The sequence below is a fragment of the Ischnura elegans genome, chromosome 5 (genome assembly GCF_921293095.1).
Source record: "Ischnura elegans chromosome 5, ioIscEleg1.1, whole genome shotgun sequence".
NCBI lineage: Eukaryota > Metazoa > Arthropoda > Insecta > Odonata > Coenagrionidae > Ischnura > Ischnura elegans.
In genome coordinates this window covers 136,452,807-136,473,206 of record NC_060250.1, presented here as the reverse complement: position 1 = coordinate 136,473,206, position 20,400 = coordinate 136,452,807, and the positions used below count along the sequence as shown (strand labels likewise).

Below are 20,400 nucleotides of genomic sequence, written 5' to 3'. Positions count from 1 at the left end.
TTGGAAATAAAAAAAATTGAAAAGATTACTGAAACATGCTTTAATTATTAAATGACTAAGGAAAGATTTTCGTGGTGGTATGGTGGACCGTTTGCCCATAGTTAAATCTGATAGTACATTCGTGGAAATTGATACGAAAAGATCCAGAAGCAAATACTGAGTAAGATCAACGAAGAAAGTCATATCATGATTTGAAAATAAAAGCAGGACTTTGCTTTCAAACTAGTATAATGTGATGTTGATTAAAGGAATCTATTGAAATTTCTACGGGGTTAACATTGCGAAATAAACGCTTAAAAAAATGACATGGGGAAACCCATAAAATTATAGCCCTATAGCTAAAAAAAATAAAAACTCAATTTACGCTATATGATAGCGCTAATATTCACCAAGGCGTAAAATTTCATGACAGTTTCTTTTTATTAATTAGCTCAAATAATTATTTTACGCAACAAAACCATACAAACCCAATTATATCAAAGTATGTTCCTTTAGTAACTGATACTGAAGCTTATCGTGCAATTATCATTGCATGTCGGGTATTTCAGTTACAAAATTACCATTCGTTCACCCGCAGCCCAGGTGGAACAGTTCCAATTGGACGTCTGAGCACAACTGAGCCTAAATTCTAATCAGCCCATGCTTGTTGCATAAGAAAGCGAAATGCCTCTGTAAAAAAAACATAAAAACATAAAAGCAGCCGTCGCAACGCAGACTGAAATCCTACCGGAAAAAAATATAACTTATTTACTACAACCTGCTGCTGGGCCTCGGTACCCACCTCTTACGCCGGTCTGACTAGACGAACCCCGCAAGCGCGTGCGCATCGCGCTGTATACTCCGCCGCCCACCAAGATGGACGACGAAGCATACAGCGGTCAGCGCACGGCCCGCGAGGGCTCGTCAGCCAAGTTGGCGGCGGAGGGTACCCAGGCCCAGGTCACTGAGTGTGACTGTTCAAAATTTATTAAAATGTTCATATACATGGCAATGAGACGCTTGTGCGTACGAAATACAATACCTTGCCCTTTCCTTAATGAATACAAGGCAACTTGTGAATCTACAAACATAGTGAGGGCAACATTAAACAATTTAAACGCTTGCAATAAATCCATGGTTCTCTGGAGACCTTCCAGCGCAGCGTAAATTTCCGCCGCATTGATTGTGTAACCTTCCGGGATTGGAAAACTTTGCGATAATTCCCATATTGGGATCACCACTCCGCCTTGCTCTGGCGTGGCGTCAGTATACACAATGAGCTCTTCTTTCGCTCGCACATAAGTAACCTTGCGGTTAAAAATTTCACTTTCTTGAAGAACTAACCACCACTCTATATTACGTTGGTAGACGTGTGAGATTAGAAAATTAGGGAGCCTCAACACATACGCTACCCATGCCAGGTAACCCTTAAGGGTGTTCTATCCTAATTCAAAAATCCAAATTCAACCGTCGCCGGATTTTAGTTGCTAAGTCGGCCGCAGCGCCCAGTGGAATGGGAAGCCTCCTTTGGCGGAGGGGAGCAGTCGCTGACCGAAGGAAAAAAAAGGAAAGGACGAGGGGTCGAGCTTCGCTCCGACCGAAAAAAAACACCCGGCGCTGTATCAAATTTCACTGTGGAGGTGCGATATTGAGAGTGGTCGGGATTCGGAGGTTGATTTTTGCTCTTTAGTCCCATCTCAGCCACTCGGTTGACGTTTCTTGGAAGAATCCAAATACGCACGCTCTCGACGAGGCTAGGAAGTACGGCCTGCTTCAATGAAGAAAGGCGATTACTTGCATTGTTCTCTCCTTATGCACTCTCCTCGAAGGGGAGAGCTGGTCAACGTTCTCACCTCCAAATTGTTAAGTGTTCTTCAAAGCATCGTAAAAGTCAATTACGCTAACTGAAGTCTGCAGAGCCGTTTTTGCGGAGGTATAGAACACCCTTAAGAATCTACCGGTGAAGGAGAGAAGTTTTTTTGGAGAAAATGGATAGGAATCCCCATAAATTATACGTTTTACAATTCCTACAATACTATCAACCTTTAGAGCTATTATTTAATAAATTATCTTTCATGGTTTTTTAAAGCATTTATTTCGCAATAGTATCCCTGTAGAAGTGGTATCATGGCAAAATTAGCACTGCCGGAACGCATTTTCCCTAACTTTTTTTATAAGTGATATATTCATCTGTTTTATATCATATGTTACGTATGAATATTTTAAAATGTGTATGCCTTTATTCACTCAACATTATAAATTTTGCTTTGGTTACGAACGTAGGTATTAGAAATTTTGAGGCAGCAAAATTGATGAAAGTGTTATTTGACATTTGATAGTAAAATCTTTCCTTTATCAGTGCCGGAACAGCGTTCGGAAGCATTACGGCACCATCACACCACGGCCTTATAGCAATTTTGATGGATTCTTTTCATCAGCATCACATTATTCTACCTTGAAAACAAAATCCTGCTTTAATTTTCAAATCATGTGACTGTGAATATTATTTCTTAGTTAACGCGTACTAATTAAATGTTTTCATAAAACTTTGAATAAAGTTTCAATTGCTGTAACTAGGTGCCGCACATGCTGAAATTTACTCTTTTCAACTTCCAAATTATCCGTATTTATTCGATTAGACTGGAAGTGTGGAAACCAACTGCATTGAGCCAGTGCGTTGTTTTATTTGTTCAAAGACTTGGGACGCCAATTCAGTGGCCAGCTATTCATGCTTCTTACAACTAACACAAGGACACTGATTTCTCTACGATGTTGCATTCTTACCAATCTGCAATATAATTCAAATGTAAAGCTGGAATATCTTACCACTAAGCCAAACATTAAAAAAGATCACTTTTGGCATATTATTGCATTAACTTAGCCCAATTTAAGGAAAATGTGGTGCCTTGTGTTCGTTTCCTTGACCGTGGGTTAACTGGCTAAGATCCGCAGAGCAGGGGGTGGGGGACGCAGAGCATCATGGGAAGGCCGTGAAATCCGCGAACACTGAAACGCTGAAGGTGCGGCAACGGCGCCCGCATTTCAAGTGAGCGAGGAGCAGCGCAGAGCGGGGAGTCAGGGGGGGTGGGTGTAGAATGGACCCGCGCCTGCGGTACCAGATTTCGCATTCTTTATTCCGCGGACGCTGTGCGAATTCCGGAGGCGGATGGCTATTGGGGAAGTTATCCCGGGAAATCCTCTCCGTGAACAGAAATCCCTCTTCTTCTCAAAACCTCCTCACCGAGCCTTCTCCGCAACTTCCTCACTAGGATACCTAAATACAGATTTATTTTTAAAATATGCATCCATCCTCATGCTGCATACATTATTCATACAAGTGCAAAAGTACTAACTCTAAGTACCAACTGATGAGAATTTTTAATGAACCTTTCTGGGCCAAGCTTGTTTTAAGACTACCAATACGCTTCCCCACCTAAGTGTATGATAAATCGACGCGGTAGTTTTGCATGGAATTACTTAGTTAACGAGCATCATTTTCATATATTTTTTTCATTTGATCCGTTCAAAGCAATCACGGGCAAATTTATTTTAATGTTAATAAAAAATGTTATTGAAAGTTCTTGACACGATATATAAGGAGGCAATTAATAAACCTGCAAATTTCAATTATGAATTTGCAATTTAACAATGCATTTATATCATGAACAAATTTTTAAAATGTTTGGTTTTCAGATGTCGTCCATCATTGATAAATAAGTTGTACGATCCTCTTGAATGCAGAAGTCTCTCATACTCATTCTGAAGTCAGTGAAATACTCAGTCGACTGGATTCAAATTTCTTACACGACGGTGAGCCCAAAAGAATTTCATTCATATTAGAAATTGATAGCATTTTTGAAACCAACAGGAAAGGTCTACACTCATATGCAATATTTAAAATGATGATTATCAGCATCTAATGGGAATGATGCTCCTGGAACAGGAAATAATTACGTTTTCTTTATTTAATTAATTTAATTCAATCTTGAATGATTATCCTGGACGGACGCATGAATATGACGCGACGTAATATTAGCTGCAAATGTTTGCACTTATAAGGCAATCAAATGGTGACTAATTTTGGTGCTTCAACTGATATGACGCAGCAGTCGTGCATGCATAGCCAAAAAAACCTAGAGGAAAATAATGGCTAAAATGTCGTTCCGTATTTGATTCAGCATCAATTTGCTCAAGAGTAATATTATTTTAAAAACACTAAATGAATGAATATAATTTTATAACAAAAGCAGTGTGCATATTGAAGTTTTATTTTTTATCATTGTACTCATCGTTAGGTTTTACTCTTATATTTTCGGCCGTAACTGAGTACTTAACTACTATCCTCTGTTTCCCAATGATAACGCGCATTATTCGCTTGGAATAATAAATTAATGAAAACATGGAAAAGCAAAAGCATCGCTCCCCACTCATTAACAGTGAGAAAAGAGATGATGTGAATGAGATAGTCATGACCCCCAACAGAACCTGAAAACATTTTATATAAATAAATATATATGTATGACAATAGAGTATGAGTGGACCCGCCCAGGAAAGAAAGAGTTAAAATGCATGATAACGGAGAGGGTAGCGTATTTTTTTGCAATTTGTAGATGATTTTTATGGGATAAAGGATTCTTTGGTGCATGATGAAAAAGAGTAGAGTGGAACTCATATCAGTAACTCATGAAGGAAATTATGAGGACACAGAAGAGGAAATCTTCATGCTCATCTTTTTCTGTTTTAAATCCTACCCTATACGTATACAATACACAGAATACATTCGTATCGAAGAAGGTATCGTTTCATAAAATTCATAACCATTCTGTGGTCGAGAGTAATATTGAGGTGATTCGCTGTACGTTGCAAATGATTAAAGAAGATCACTATCACCCAGCAGTAATCGTTCATTATGACTGTGGTATTACAAAAAAACCAATATACGATTTTGGCAATTCATATAACTTTAAAAGAGGTAACTACTTGAAATTATATGAGGAGCTGCGGAGTAAATATTGGAACGCAATTTCATCTACTAGTGATGTCAATATTGGTTTGGAAATGTTTTACAGTTACCTAAATGAAGCGATTGATATATCTATCACTAAATGTTAACTATCAAAGTACAAGTATCCTTCGTGGTACAATCACGAAGTAATTAAAAAAATAAAGAAGAAAGATAGGTATAGACTACTGTTCAAGAAAACTGGGTCAAGTTATCACAAATCAAAATACAATACTTTAAGAATAGAAGTTAGAGAAGATATTAATAAAGCTTTAAGTGTTAACTTGGAAAATATCAAACATGAAGTTGTCAACGGGAACTATAGTAGGTTTTGGAAATTTGTGAGAAAAAATAAGGCTAGTGGTCATATCCCTGAAGTGCTTACACTAAATGGTTGTGAATTTGCCTCACCAAGAGAAATAGTTAATGCATTTTAAGAATATTTTATGTCTGTTTATGTTACTCAAGTGGATCCCTCTAAGATAAAGTGTGTTAAAGAAACCCTTGCCCAAAACAATGATAATATAATTATTATTACTATTAGCAAGGATGAAGTGCTTGAAGCAATCCAAAGTTTAGATACCAAAATGTCTATTGGTCCTGACAATATCCCTGCGTATATTGTGAAAGGGTGTAAAGAGAGCTTAGCTCAACCTTTATGTCAGTTGTTTAATAACTCTTTAAAAATTGTAGTAATTCCCACAAAATGGAAAACGGCCAAGGTGTGTCCCATTTTTAAAAAGGGAGAACGAAACGACATAAAAAATTATAGGCCTATAAGTATATTGTCTGTTTTTTTTCAAAAATATTTGAGGGTATTTTATGTAAGCGTATTAACTTTCTCATAAAAAATCAGATAAGTGATACACAACACGGCTTTATAGCTAATAGGTCAGTAACTACCAACCTAGCTATCTCAACTGATTATGTTATGAATTCCATGGATAGCGATTTTCATGTGGATGCAGTCTACCTAGACTTTAAAAAAGCCTTTGATATTGTACGACATAACATATTGCTAAGCAAACTGAAAAGTATTGGCATTACGGGTTCTTTGTTAGCTCTTTTGAGTTCATTTCTATACGAAAGAAAACAGTACGTAGTGTATCGAAACGTGGTGTCTGACAAATACTCTGTTATATCTGGTGTACCTCCAGGTTCGAACCTGGGTTCACTTCTGTTTTTGATATTTGTTAATGACTTGCCACAATGTATCCATCATTCAAGATATATAATGTTTGCAGATGATGTTAAAATATATAGAAAGGTGAACAACTTACAACATTGTCTCCAGATACAGTCAGATTTAAACAGTCTGGTCACCTGGTCTCATGAAAATGGTTTATTTTTTAATGTTGATAAGTGTTTTGTTTTGTCTTTTTCACGGAGAAAAAATGTAATCAAATACAATTACCATATGGAAGAATCCAAATTGAATAGGACTAATGAATTGAAGGATCTAGGGGTCACCTTTGATAGCAAAATGTATTTCACCACACATGTATTGAATATTAGCATAACTGCATGTAAACTGCTGGGCTTTATACACCGTATGTGAAAATATTTTGACTCTGAGATGGTACTTAAGACATTGTATTACTCTTGTGTAAGAAGTAAGTTGGAATATGGGTCAGTTATTTGTAATCCCTATTTAATTAAAGAAACGTATTGTAATGCTGGAGCAGGTTCAAAAGAGATTTTTAAGATTTCTATATTTTGTATTATATCATGCGTATCCGCTTTTCGAAAATTATGTTTGTTATAGTTATTTGTTAAGAGTGTTCCGTCTCCATACCGTGCAAAATAGAAGAACCATAAACGATCTTCTGTTTCTGCATGATGTCATCAATAAGGGCCTATGTTATGAGTTACTGAAGGAAATAATAATAATAGTTCCAAATGTTAATAGCCGGTTTAAAAGAACATCTTACATATCAAAGGTTAAAACAAATCATTGTTCCAATACGCCAATACGAAGGATTTGTGTACTATATAACAAAAATTCAACGAATTTCTAGACTTGTATCAAAAGAAATACTGCTTTTTAAAAGATATTAAGAATATATTTCGCGACTGCGTTAATATTTGTTTATAATTTTCAGCATTTGTCATCATGATTGTTACTATTTTGTGGCTGTGACCAATTTATTTTCAAAGTTTTTGTAGTTATATTCCCGTATTGTTCGCCCTATAATTATGTATATGTTGGGCGAACATTAAACATAATAAAAAATACATAAACAAATTCTTAAATAACAGACTGCAGTAATGATATCGGAATAAAATAATACCAGAATATCACCTTATTTTCTTAGTCTTCACATATTTCACGTGGCATTTCATAACACTTAAATCAACTCTCCTCCGCTTTTTGACAGTAGGATCAGTCAAGCAGCATCTTTCCCTCTATCTCCGTCTCTTCTTCATTACTTCTACGAGTCTCCTTAATCAAACCCACTTTTTTGGCTCGCGATCGCTCGTATTCCTCTGCGTTTTAGAAATTACCTTCTCCATTCGCCGCATATCTTAACTGCCTATTCTCTTCCACCCTCCGAATCCCGTTATCCGCAACGCAATTTTTAACTAGATATAAATTACATCTGCGCATTGACATAAGCTTATCAACCAATACTTTTCTTTTCAGCTAAAATATACGGATTTTCACACAAAATTACCGAGCTCTCATGAATCCATCTATCTGAAATCCAAATACCCCTATCTATATGAAATATTTTCACCTTTTTCTTTGAGAATTTATCTTTATCCGATCTGTGTCATACTCAAATTCATATAATCCATCTTCGCATCCATTTATTATCCATTTTATATTTTCTAGATGGTAAGGTTAGGAATTTATGCTGGGAGATACATACCTTCACCTCAGCATCTGGATATGCTCCACTGGCTGATGATGATAGACGGTATCCATTCCCATTGCTCATCAAGAAATTGCTCCATCGTCAACTGGAATCCTTCCACCAATAGCTGACCACATTTCCTTCTGACGTGCGGTTAAGTCTTTCCATCTCACAGATCTTAATTTATTACAGGCACACTAACTCACCCAGGGGCGAGGAAGTTTTCAAATTTTCCTTCTCTCGAACTGGGCTAAATGGCGAGGAAGAAATGCAAAACATATGTAAGGCTCTTTATAAGTGAGTAAGTGAAATGAGATTTACAAATGAATAGTTAAAAATATTTTACTTGTGACAGTGAAAATTCGGAATTATATTCCGTCTTATGGCCAATATTATGCAATTCATGGGACTTCTTTTTCGCAATTCTCATTTTTTTAATTTCTAGTAGGTAAGGCAATTCAAAGAGGAAACAATATTTTTCATTGATCTATCATGCATGTCTAACTAATTCATTAACTCCTACTTTTGGTAAATGTTAAAGTTAAGCTTCATATTAGTGCACAAGGTACTCAATTACTAGAACGTCAACATACAGTTAGTATTGTACTATAGAATCTCATGGATCTATGTTATATTTAGGAAATTACTCTCTCCATAGCTTTAAACTACTGCTATACTAAGTGACAGTTCATTTTGCACCGCCGCAAGAATGGATAGGAAAGAGGAACTTTAAGAAATGATAGTCAAACTCTTTTGTAAAATTGTTTATTTTAGTAAAGGAAAAATAAAAGTGTTTCTCATTATAATCCATGTTCACAAAATGGTTTCGATAACTTTCGTACCTTCGGATTCACGACAACAATCTGACGGACTCTGGTACATCCATGCACAGTGCTAAGGAAAGCCAAGGATCCGTCATTACCACAATGCATCGGGGTATTCCACAATTCACTCTCTCCTTTTCTAAACATACGTAATCATGATCATTTCACCTTCGATCTACCATTTTCTGTCATTTTACAAGCAACCCACGGTCATCCTCAAAAAGTTTCGGGGAAGCATTCGATAGGATCATTTTTACATGAGCTTCCTCTTTTATGCTCGGAACAATTTTTGCGCTCACTTTCTCTTGCACACTTGGGGCGTGAGATACCTTTCACAAAATGCACGTCAGAATGTACCAATTGCGAGAACAGTCACGCCTCCAACCGACCGCTCGCAGAGACCGCTTAAGGTAACCAGGAACTCGGCACGCAACGCCGCGGGTTTCACAAATTTACAGGGATATACAAGTGGGGCCTCGGTCGGCGGCAGTTGAAGAACGCGTGACGTTACGCACTTGTCTGCGGCCTGCGCGATGTACAAGGAGCGATTCATACTATGTAGGTTACTCACTCGGTGATTGCGTTCGTCCATATTTACAGAAGTGAGGCCTTTGTTATATACATCTACACATCTTTACAGGTTGTTACGTTTCATTTTGGTTCGTTTCTTTCCTCCGAGACTTTTGGGGTGGGGTAGAATGAAGGGAGGATGTTTCTAATTGTTTTTGCATTTCGTTGAAAGAGGGTGGGGTACGCCAGTTGTGAGATTTTTATACACACAACCCTAAAAAAATTAGTACTTTGAACGCATTGGGAATGATTTTCGAATGGTGCTGTCGTGCTGTAGTACTGGATAATAGGTTTACTACGCGACTCGGATTGCTCAGGAAAGCAGTCAGCGTCGCGCATCATATCACTCATATCTTTCGCTCACAATGCTTACAGTTACTTCATCTCTCGTAGGTACAATTTATTACACTTTTATAGTTATATATCGAAAGCAACAAGGAAGACCTCCGTTGCACAATCAATCACTTCAGAACGTTACTTTAGTTTCTTTACATATCAGCAGCAATCGACAGGAGCTAAAAAAAGAGTTTCCTCTTCTTTCTTTACACCCCACGGCAACCGTTAACGGACTGTCACTTTTTAAAAAAGTCGTTTATCACAAGAGCCCAAAATTTTTTCTAGCCTTCCATCATTTTTACAGATATTTTCAATCGTGTCTTATGTATATATATATATATAATTTCATATCTTAATTTTCCAATCCACTTAAAAAAAATCACTCCAGATTCTCTTCAAGGATTTTTTACATTAAAAGCAACTGTTAATGTTTTTTTCTGCTTTCACAACTTTGAAAAACGAAGACACAGTGTATTGTGCCAGAAATGCAGCACAAAATATACAATGAACCATACGTTTCATATTCTTTTTTATCTCACAGTAAGGAAGCCTGCGCGTACAAAAAACTACACTAAATAGAAATTCATTAAATATTCAATAAACATTCTCTCACTCGATATCCAATCATTTCCTTCTCACTCACTGGCGAAAGACATTTTGTTGATAGGGGACAGCTTTGAGGGAATACTTGGGGTGTTGGTGGGGAGAATACTCTCACGTAACGTGGAATTTTCTTGTAAGGCGGATGAGGAATGGGACGCAGCAGAAGCAACCGTAGAACAAGCGTAGAGCGAGTAAAAGGAATGCGCGAAAGATAGCACGGCACAAAATGTAGAGGACATTCATATTGCGAAGCCAAGGAAAGTTTTACGGATCAACATAGAAAAATAAGAATCGAATTCTCTTGCCTCCCTTTCACATAACTCTCTCCCTCTGCCAACAATACATTAATAATGGACAACAATAAAGAGTTGGCATATCTATTTTCTATGCCCAAATTTGCGAAAAACAATCGTTTGCCGCTCTCTTTCGTATTTTTTTTACAAACATCTTTTGATTTTTTTGGTTGCTGTAACGCCTAGGTAGTTCTTTTTTCCTCAAGCTTCAAGTAGACATCGTTTCTGAGGTTTTCAAACACATTATGTGTACGTTAAAATTACGCGATATAATAACGAACATACATCTAAAACCCGGGCAATATTCCTTCAGGATACATTGCCACAGGGATCATTAACTAGAACAATAAATAAAACAATAAACGCACTATGATAAAAAATTGTTTGAGAAATTTAGTCAAATAGACCTTTACACTTTTTAAGAGAAATATCAATGTAAAAAATGACTGTCTCACTTTTCTGTGGAAACCTCTCTTGATGGCACCTTTTGGCTCCATGCGAGATATTTTCACCGATAACAATGTAACCTCAGTGTTTTTAATTGGAGTTTTCCTACCTGATTGAATTTTACGTGATAGGCTCCAGCTCTTTCCCTACACGAAAGACAAACGCCCGCGGTCGGCACAATTCAAGTCGCCATTCATTGCGCCCATCCAAGCTGTTGCAACGGCTGCGATCAAAAGAATTGAACTAAATTTTACGTTCAAATCAGCCATGGCGCCAGCAATTACCTAAAATACCGGACTCATTCACACATCAAAGAAACGTAACCTTCCTGATCCCTTGCGTATACAAAAAGTTTATCACCTGTTTTTACGTGTGTTAAATCTCGAAAACGTCGACGAGATGTCGGCGCCTTTAGCATTTCTGCGACTGTTACCATGTTTTCCCGATGACCTCACGTTAAATTGATATTTATAAAACAACAACTGTGTGATATTGTTACTTCGTTTACATATGTGTACACCGGTCAAAAGAAATCACACCCTGACAGCGAAAGATAGCGATTGGAAAACATGTTGATGAAGCTCCCTCCGTCATACAGCAAACTATTTACAACTTCCCCGTATTGGATCAAATGAAGGTGGCACATTTTTAAACTCCTAAACAAATCTTCTCAATCCTTTTTCTTGAAAATGTGCAAGATATTTTGGTTTAGAGCAAATAGAAAAAGGACAAAAACTCACAGACACACCGACAAGTAGTCAATCACTCATTATTACAAGGGTTATTTTTGTCAGTTTCGAGCGGCAAGCCGCTTGGGAGTTGTTGCACACAACTGCTGATCCCGTTTCACAGTTGATCCTTTAGCACTTTCGACATAAAAGCGTCCCAGAGCATCCGGTGCACATGTCTGCACTTTCACTGTTCTACTCTGCTGACTCATGCAACACGGCTATTCGGGGCACACAATACACTTCCATAGCATAAATCTTCGGCACCAACAATCTCATTTTGATCAATTGTCGTTCATTGTTTATAGCCTAAATGGCTTCATTGTTGTGGATTACTTAAAAAAATTTGGCTTAAAACTACGATACCAAAATACATCAAACACCGAAATTAATGTCTCTCTCCTTTTATTTTTCTCACTTCACAGCATGAAAAGCTCCTCCATTGCTGGTTTACCTGCTCCCATTACAAGGAAACGTCTTTTCTAAAGAATAAAGGCCGTTTTTGTCACAATTATGGGGCCACACATTTATTACGACATTCCGAATACCTAAAAAATGAGGAAATCAGCCGGCAACAGTTAAAAGTGTTTCCTGACTATGCTTAACCGGAGATAGTTCCGCTAAGGTTTAAAAAAAATGTCTACGTCCATTTTTTTAAATCACCTCTCTTACTACAGGTCAATAAATTTCTCGAAAACTTTACAAGACTCATTATTTTTTAAGGAATTTGGCACTAAGGAGTTAACTTACTTTCGGGAGCACATAGCGACTTCACCCTGAATTTCGGAAGAGTACAGCTTGTGACGTGTCTAAGCCCATTTTGGACTGCTCGGCGGAATGGCATGTTGAGACGCCAATCTCAGAAGCTCACCCGCTAGGCAGGTAAGCCAACGTCAACAAGTGCATTGCGAAATCTTTTGGCTTTCCGCTTGAATCCCAAGGACTAGACAACAAGGCTAAGACTAATGTACCTCATGGCACGATGGGGAAGGTAAGGTACCTGCTTTCGCGGCGTGAGATTCGAAAAGGTCGAAAAAAGTTAAAAATTTGGCATCCAGAATTTGATAAAAGGGTAAAAATGGAGACATATTTCTTTCAACACTGGGAAGACAAAAGGGCCATCAATGGGTAACAATTCTTGAATTAACCAAGCACGGTTAAAAAAATTTAGGAATCTTCATAAAAATTAGCGCGTAACTGCGCGATAATTAGGTAATCATAAGAAAGAATAATTTAGCTAATAGATGGCGAGGCTGTGAATCCTATTAACACACGAAGAAAAATCCGCACAAATATATCGAATCCCATAAATAGTCCAAATTTTAGCTAAACAACGTTTTTGGTTTACCACTACACACGAGAACACTTCTTAAATAGTAAAAAAATATCGTTTGTATGCCATCTAATGAGGGTTAATATTTGAAAATGCTGAATTCCCTGTAATTTTTTGGCTTTGCCCATTTCTTGGCAAAAACCTAAGTTCACGAATAGTCAAAGATCTCCCATCCTGATTATTTCATTATGACTTTCGTCCTTTCAACCGGTTAACCGATTCTTTCAAATGAAGCCCAGAATTCTATCATGTTGAAGGTGTTCTCGATAGACTTGGTATTAATTCGCTGTGAGGTTTCTTTAATGTGCTTATAAAGTGGCCCCAGTGTGAAGATTGACGACACAAAATACTTTCCTGTATGTTTTCTTTTTGAAGTGATGGTTAGGAGGGTGAGAAAAGAAAGCATTGTTCAAAAACCTTCCCGATGCGTGTTTGTTCAGCTTCCCATTCCTTGCTCTTCCTAAGAGGAGCAGTTCTACTAAATGGCAGTGACTCAGAAGTACTGGATGGAGGCCCTCAGTAATGGAATATCAGTAAAAAACCTTTTCTTTGTCGTCTTGCACAAAAAATCTTCCGCAAGACCCGGGGGAGCGTAAAAAAATTAATTCGATGTGATGCTTCTTTGTTACTTTAGTTAGGAATCGTTCTTTCAATAAGGCTGCTGTGCGGGAAATTGGAGTTTTCTCTCTCGAAAACAAAAAGGAGCCTGTTGAAATGATTACATCGCGATGGTTTGTGAGGTTTTGTTCGTACAGCTCTTTCAAGTTTTTCTATGATTCTTTTTTTTTATTTAGTTATCATTCCAACATCCACTCTTCTCCCTAACTAGATCGATGTATCTCGTTGACGTTAAATTAATTTAAAAAATCTAGGCGTCCATCTTCGTCGGCGATGCACCTTTTTTATGTTTATATTTTTCTCCCGATATCTTCGCTCCACTCGACAGCCACTCCGCGAGTTCTCGTCTCAATATTACGTCAGCCATTCCTGCGGACAGGGGCGCCGGCACCGTCAACTGCAGCCGGCCACCCTGAGGCGGCCAGCGGCGGGTCATCGGCGGCGCGGCGACCTGCCGCTCCTCCTCTGCGCTCGCTGCGTCTCGCCGTGCCGCACCTTCAAGCGTGTCGCTTCATGTGCAGTGCCAGGTGGTCGGAGCGCGAGAAGCAGCGGTCGCAGTGTCGGCATTTGAAGGGCTTGGCTCCCGTGTGCTTGCGGTAGTGGCGCGTGAGCTCGTCGGAGCGCGCGAATCGCCACTCGCACCCCTCCCAGGCACACTTGTACGGCTTCTCGCCTGCGGAAGAGGGATGGAGATTAGCATCTTCGGTTGATAAAGGGGATGAGAGCTGTATCATGCAGATCAAAGCGGGGAATGCATCGCGCCAAAGACCAGCCATCGACACTCATCATTAGCCATGCAGCAAGCAAGCGGGTGGGTGTGAGGGTTAGGAAGTGGGGTCATCAAGCGATGTGGGAAGGGGTTGCTTTTCAGCTCTCTGTGATGTTGAGGTATTGCACATGCTCCCAAGTAAGCTAAAGCAGTCATGCAAAGTGGTAGAAGACACAATAAAAACATTTGAGCATGCGTTTCATTCAAAATCTTTGACGCATTCCCACTACCTGAAATCACAAACGTTTAAAATAGAGAGGAAAGAAAGATGTTTCACAGTTTCTTTAGACTTAAAAATCGGTCAAAATTGGGAACTTTCTCGGTGTTGGGCAAAGTGGTATGTCTAACCTTTCCTTTTCTTCTGGAGTCACCCAGTTCAATGGAGGGGAGTGATTGAAAGGCTGAGTATCACTCCCACTTCGCTTCTGTCGTCATGTATAACGGATATGAACTTACGCTACTTCATCAAAATTTTCAGGTTTAGAAAAAAGAGCTCTTACCAAGATTTGTATCTAAATTAGGAAAATTTTACTCCAGTGACTCTTAAGAGCAAACATTTGTATTCAAGATGTTGACTTGGATTTAATCACTATACTCTGAAATTTTAAGTTACGTCTATTCATTAAGGTTATAATTTACGTCTTTAAAAAAGGAAAACTACAACGGTAGGGAGTCCTTTTGACGAAGAAAATGCGGACTGGAGGGTCGAGGGATATTTCAAGCCGAAAAGGAATTCAGGTATTCAAAATTGAAGGAACTAGAATTCTCCAGCCCCAAATTCCTACTTCGACACTGTCACCCGTCAATGATCATTCTCTTCCCTCCACGACTTTTCTTCACAATTTCGTTCATCTCGCCCATTCGCCATTTCTCCCTTCTTTTCTTTGAGGACTTTGTTGAAACAGAAACACGGATGGGTGTGCCTCGACCCTTGCATTAGACGCTAATACATGGCACGGGATAGGCTCACTGGATGGAGATACGATCGTGGGAAATGACAGACGGTTTCAGACGGAAATGACGAAAGAAGAGAATTAGGAGTTGAAGTGACGAAAAGACTTAGATGAACTGAACGGTGAATAATTGTACCCTACACAGCTAAAATTATCTAAAAGAAAGCGGTACAGTTATGATTAGTTTTACAGGTTTAAAAGGCCAGTTAAATTAATAACTTTTGGCCATAGAATGAATAGCTTCCGGGAAAATTTAGCATAATTCTATAACAGGAAATGAAAAAAAGTCCACAAATTTATCGGAGTATCTCAGGTATTGCTTACGATACCTAAGTTTCACTTGTGGAAAATGTAAAAAAAAAATAATCGAAAGGCTCGTGATGAAAACGTTAATCTGTCGTAAATTATATTTATTTGGTAAGCATATTGCGTGATTAATTTTACGATCTTTCGAGCCTTTTAACTACTATCTCAGTGTTTCAACATATTATAAAAGTCAAACTTTCACACGACCAAGGAATTCCATTTAACATTCATAAAATGGTTCACCCAATAAAGCATGGCAGCTGAGTGGACTAAAGCGACTTTCTTTTTCCTATTATCGACTTACCGCCGTTCCGATAGAAATCAACCGCTCGCTCAGCCAACAAGACCTTCGCGAAAACTATAGAAAGCAAGTCTTGCATTTTCGCCTGCGTGACAAGAATATTGTTTGCAAGCTCGTAAACAAAAATAAAATTAGATTCAATAGACGGAGGCAATATGGCAGTGATGCCATGAATAGTTTTAATAGTTAATGTGAGCTCGCAGGGAAGCAGCTAGAGGTGGCAAGTATCCCATTTCGCGGGAAGTCGTCGAGCTTCTCTGGAAATACGCAACAAGGAACGTTCGTTTGTCCTATTGGTCGGAGATGTAGAGTTGAGAAGGTTAGTTTGCCATCACCTAAGAAATTATTTTGCCTAGCTCTTTTTTCGATAATAGTATCATTATCACATTCATAAGCTATAAACGCGAATAATGGTTTGATGGAGCTCTCCAATTCTCTCTCTCCTACCTGCAAACCTTTTCATACTGAAGTATTTCTTCTCTTTTACATCCTTCATAACTGGTGATGTGCGGTAGTACTATAACGCATCAAACATTTCTAAAGCACGCGGCAAAGCGTACTAAAAAGTAGTGAGCTGCAATAATTTCAGGACAAACTGCCGTATATTTACGCCAGGCTACGCAGGCTACGATGAGGCGATGTAATGGACCGGGGGACTGGGGGGAAGAAAGGGGGATAGAAAGAAGGATAATAGCGAAGGAGGGAATAGGCAGAGGGGATGGGGAGGAGAGGCTGCTGAATAATAAGCCCGCTCCATAATGTATCACTACCAATCGTCGTTTCCGTCCAACGATTCTTCTTTCTTTTTTTCCGCATGGCTGAGATATTGCGTGGAAGGAAGAGTGAGTGTATTTGAGGGCTTTGTACGTGGTAGGTCGGGCGTAGGGAAAGTATACGGCAGTGTATAAAGCGAGCGAAAAGGCTTCTTTAATGGAGAAAGGTGCTCTCTAATGGATAAGTCTCCGGTGGTCGCTCCGGTCCGGGGTGGGTGGGTCGGACACTTTCGCTGGGGGGACGGCAATAATATGGGATGGGAATCCAAGGCCACACCACATCATCACTCGACTTCAATAGTTCACTTCCTGACTTTTTTGACGTCTCCATTGATCGTATGAGACCAATTATGTCGACAGCCAGCGTTGTGAACTCACCGTAGGATGCTGAAGCAAGCACGGAAAAATGAGATAATTCTGCGCTGGGGCATTATTCAGTTTCATGACTGTCACCACCTTGCGAAGTTAATTAAGCTCACAGCTTTTCCAGCTGAGAAGATATTCCATCATCAAAGTGACCTCTCTCGATATTTAGAACACCGATTGAATCGCAAAAATACAGATAGTAGAAAAATAGATAAAAATAACAAAACTGAAATATAAATAATCCCTTTGGGCTGAATTTAAAACTGGAGCTTCCCTCGGCGTGGGTGAACTCTTGTCAGGTTTAGCACTGGTTGATCGGCTCTCCTTATTTCCACATTTATATCGCCATCTTGGCTATGTTCGATAGGGGTCAGACTCCAGAAGACAATGGCTAAGTTGGCAATCGATACGTTGGGAAAATTGAGCAGATGAACCGGTAGAAATACAGAGAAGAGATGGCCAAGATATGGGATATTGTTGTAGAAGTTATTGAATTCATTTTTAAACACAAGATATATTCTCTAAGCGACTGTGAAAAGTGTTTGAGTTTCTCACCGGGTAAGATTCCCCACGCATACTTCCAACGTGACTGAAACGACAAATAAGCGACTCACACATCCTCTCACGAATTCAGCAATCCAATGCCATCGCGTGCATGCCTGCAATTATCCGCGCCTCAGAGTGGTTGCTCTTTCTCTCTCTGTCTTCCGATTAGCTACCATTTCCGACGGATTTTCAATGGGTGGTCCTATGCTCTACCTACATTGCAGCCGCTGTATTTTTTGATCGTGTTTCCAGGATCGGAATAGATTCTGAGCGATCCCGGTACCCATGGGATCGTCACAGGAGCTTCGTCTTTTCCCCGTGAGGGGAAGCTGAGGTGAAAGCTGTGCTTCTGCAACAACTGATTTTTTAGGCTGCCTCAGCCGGTGGTTGTTCTTCCGACCTAGTTTCTTTTAAGCGGTTCGTCTCTCCAGCGACGTAACGTTGAATAGAGATATGGGAAATCTTATCCAATGCGACACTAGAGAAATCTTTACTGCCATTTTTCTCAAAAAAACAGATTTAACCTATTATCGGAGTACAATAGGCAAGAAATTAGAATTAGGAGCCTATACATTCGAATAAGTCTTTTTCCGAACATATTGCGACGCAGTGAATCGCTCTGTAGTTAAAAAATCAGGAGTGAGTGAATATTGTATAGGAAGGCAGTGGCGGGGCTGGGGGGAGAGGGGGAAAGGAGTGGAGCGGGAATTAATGAAATAAATGCGGCATGAAGAGAAACTCAAAGGACTCGCATCGAAAAGGATTAATTTGATTGCGTGAAAGATAAAATAATAAGAATTCCGATTCATCTTAGCGGATTGCAAGGAATGAGGGAGTTTGAAATATGGTACGAATATCATTGCATTTTGGCGGAAATGTGATGCGGAGATGATTAAAATTCGATCATGAAATAAAACTGTTGAATAATTCTGGATTAACACGTTTCGATCTGCTATGATTGCATTAATTTTTTCCCATTGAAGCAATCTTTAAATTGCTTACACTGCGATCATTTCATAAAAATAAGCTCCTCAACGTCACTTAACTTTTTCCGCAATCGTAAGTAATAACTGGAAAAGAGAGATATTTTATGAGAGCGTTTAAGAGATCATGTGAAGTAAAGACGCAAGGATGAAACTGTAAAAATGCATCATAAAAAATCTCAAAATCTCCGTATGCTCTCTGATCGAATAATACCATTTTTCCATGATTTAAAAATAAAGGCCTGCGTGAAAAATGACCATCAAAAATACTTTGCTCAATATCCCAGATCGATAGCGGTATCCACAAAACGGAAAAAAGGGCAAAAAATATTATGATGCGGTATGGAATGAGAAAGCGAACTCGCGCTTAAGTGAACACACAAACGAAGGCGGAAGAAAACTATAAAATGAGAACTTGAAACTCCCAAGGGGGAATGTGTAATACATACATCCGAATACTTTCAATCATTTTTCACCCAGAACGGTTGATTCCGTTGGGTTGTAGTGTCATAGGATTTTCCTGTCGCCAGATAATTTTCATCTATTTTTTCAACTATTCACTGCAAGGTGTCATATCTTCGTCGGAATGAAAATTGTCAAACACAACAGATTCGGACCACGCTGCTCTCCAATCGGAATGAGCCATTCGAAATGGAGGCCGATTGGAAAATTTCGATCAGTGTGAAGCATGCCTCCTGGGGAAATCATTTTCTAATCAGACAGCAATTTAATGGGAAGGTATATACTCAAATTACGGAAAAGTAATTGCCCTAAAGTCAAATTAACGGAAGAATATGTTTTTTTTACAATAAATGTTAAACTGGAAATTCTAGTCACTACGTATTTTCACGGGCGCGAGATTGAAACAAAGATAAACATGGTAAAAAATCATTCATCGAAAATAACTCCGAGACATAAAACGCATAAAAAAACTGCAAAACACGGACAGTTGTGTACGTGAGGATTCATGGAGTGAGTTAGATACTCGCCAGACTCCAGGTAATTGCAATAGTGATTACACTTAGACACACTCTAAACTCCGGGAACAAGGGCGAGTGCTAAATGGGGAAGAGGTTTCGTCCCGCGCACATCAGGCGAAGCTTTATTCACTCGCGGCTAAGCCCTCCGCTCTGGACCCAATCTCGTTTCGCGGCCTCCAATATAAGCCTCCCGTATAAGGGTGGATGGACGGCGATCGCTCCAATAGTTTCCAGCTGACGGCGACAACAGCTGTAAAATTCGGTGCCACTAGGTCGCCCGCACTTTTACTCAACATTCCGCAAGGGGGCGTAAACCTGACGGACAAGCCTAGGCGCAGGCGGCGTGCTGCAAATACAAACTCCTTGATTGCTTCGCTGAGCTGGGAGACGACGACGACGATCCTCAATACGGGGAAGCACATATATATATATATGCACTCGCGAACGAGAGCGTAAAATATACAATGGAAGGGTTACCGCGTTCCGCTCTGAGGCCACCCACCCCCTCCGCCTCTATCCCCTGCGACAACAATGACCCCGTGCTCATTCAACTACGCTCCGTTCCATCAACACTGTGCCCGGCGGGTACAGCTTGATATCGCGGGCATTAGAATAGATTGATTGCCTCCGCGAAGCAGTGGATGCTCCAATCATGAACAGACCCGCGGGCTAGAGCGTCCGTGACACGAGAAATATTAGTGAAAGGAACAATACGTGAAAGGAGAGATGAGGAAAGGGAAAGTGAGAGTTTAAGAAAATCATGAGCGCAGAAACGGCGAGAAAGTAAGATGATCAATGGAATGAGCTGGACGACAGAAATTTAAACGTTTGA

General features: G+C 39.4%; 1 protein-coding gene across 1 annotated transcript in view; it reads right to left on the bottom strand.

Annotated features, from left to right (window-relative positions):
- Positions 1-8,588: 8,588 nt before the first annotated feature.
- The window catches only part of LOC124159608 (Krueppel-like factor luna), a 397,137-nt gene continuing 385,325 nt past the window's right edge, over positions 8,589-20,400 (bottom strand). The window contains exon 3 of the mRNA XM_046535532.1: positions 8,589-14,264. Within this exon, the coding sequence (XP_046391488.1) occupies positions 14,089-14,264 (176 nt within the window). The 3' untranslated portion in view covers positions 8,589-14,088. The remainder of the gene's footprint in view (positions 14,265-20,400) is intronic.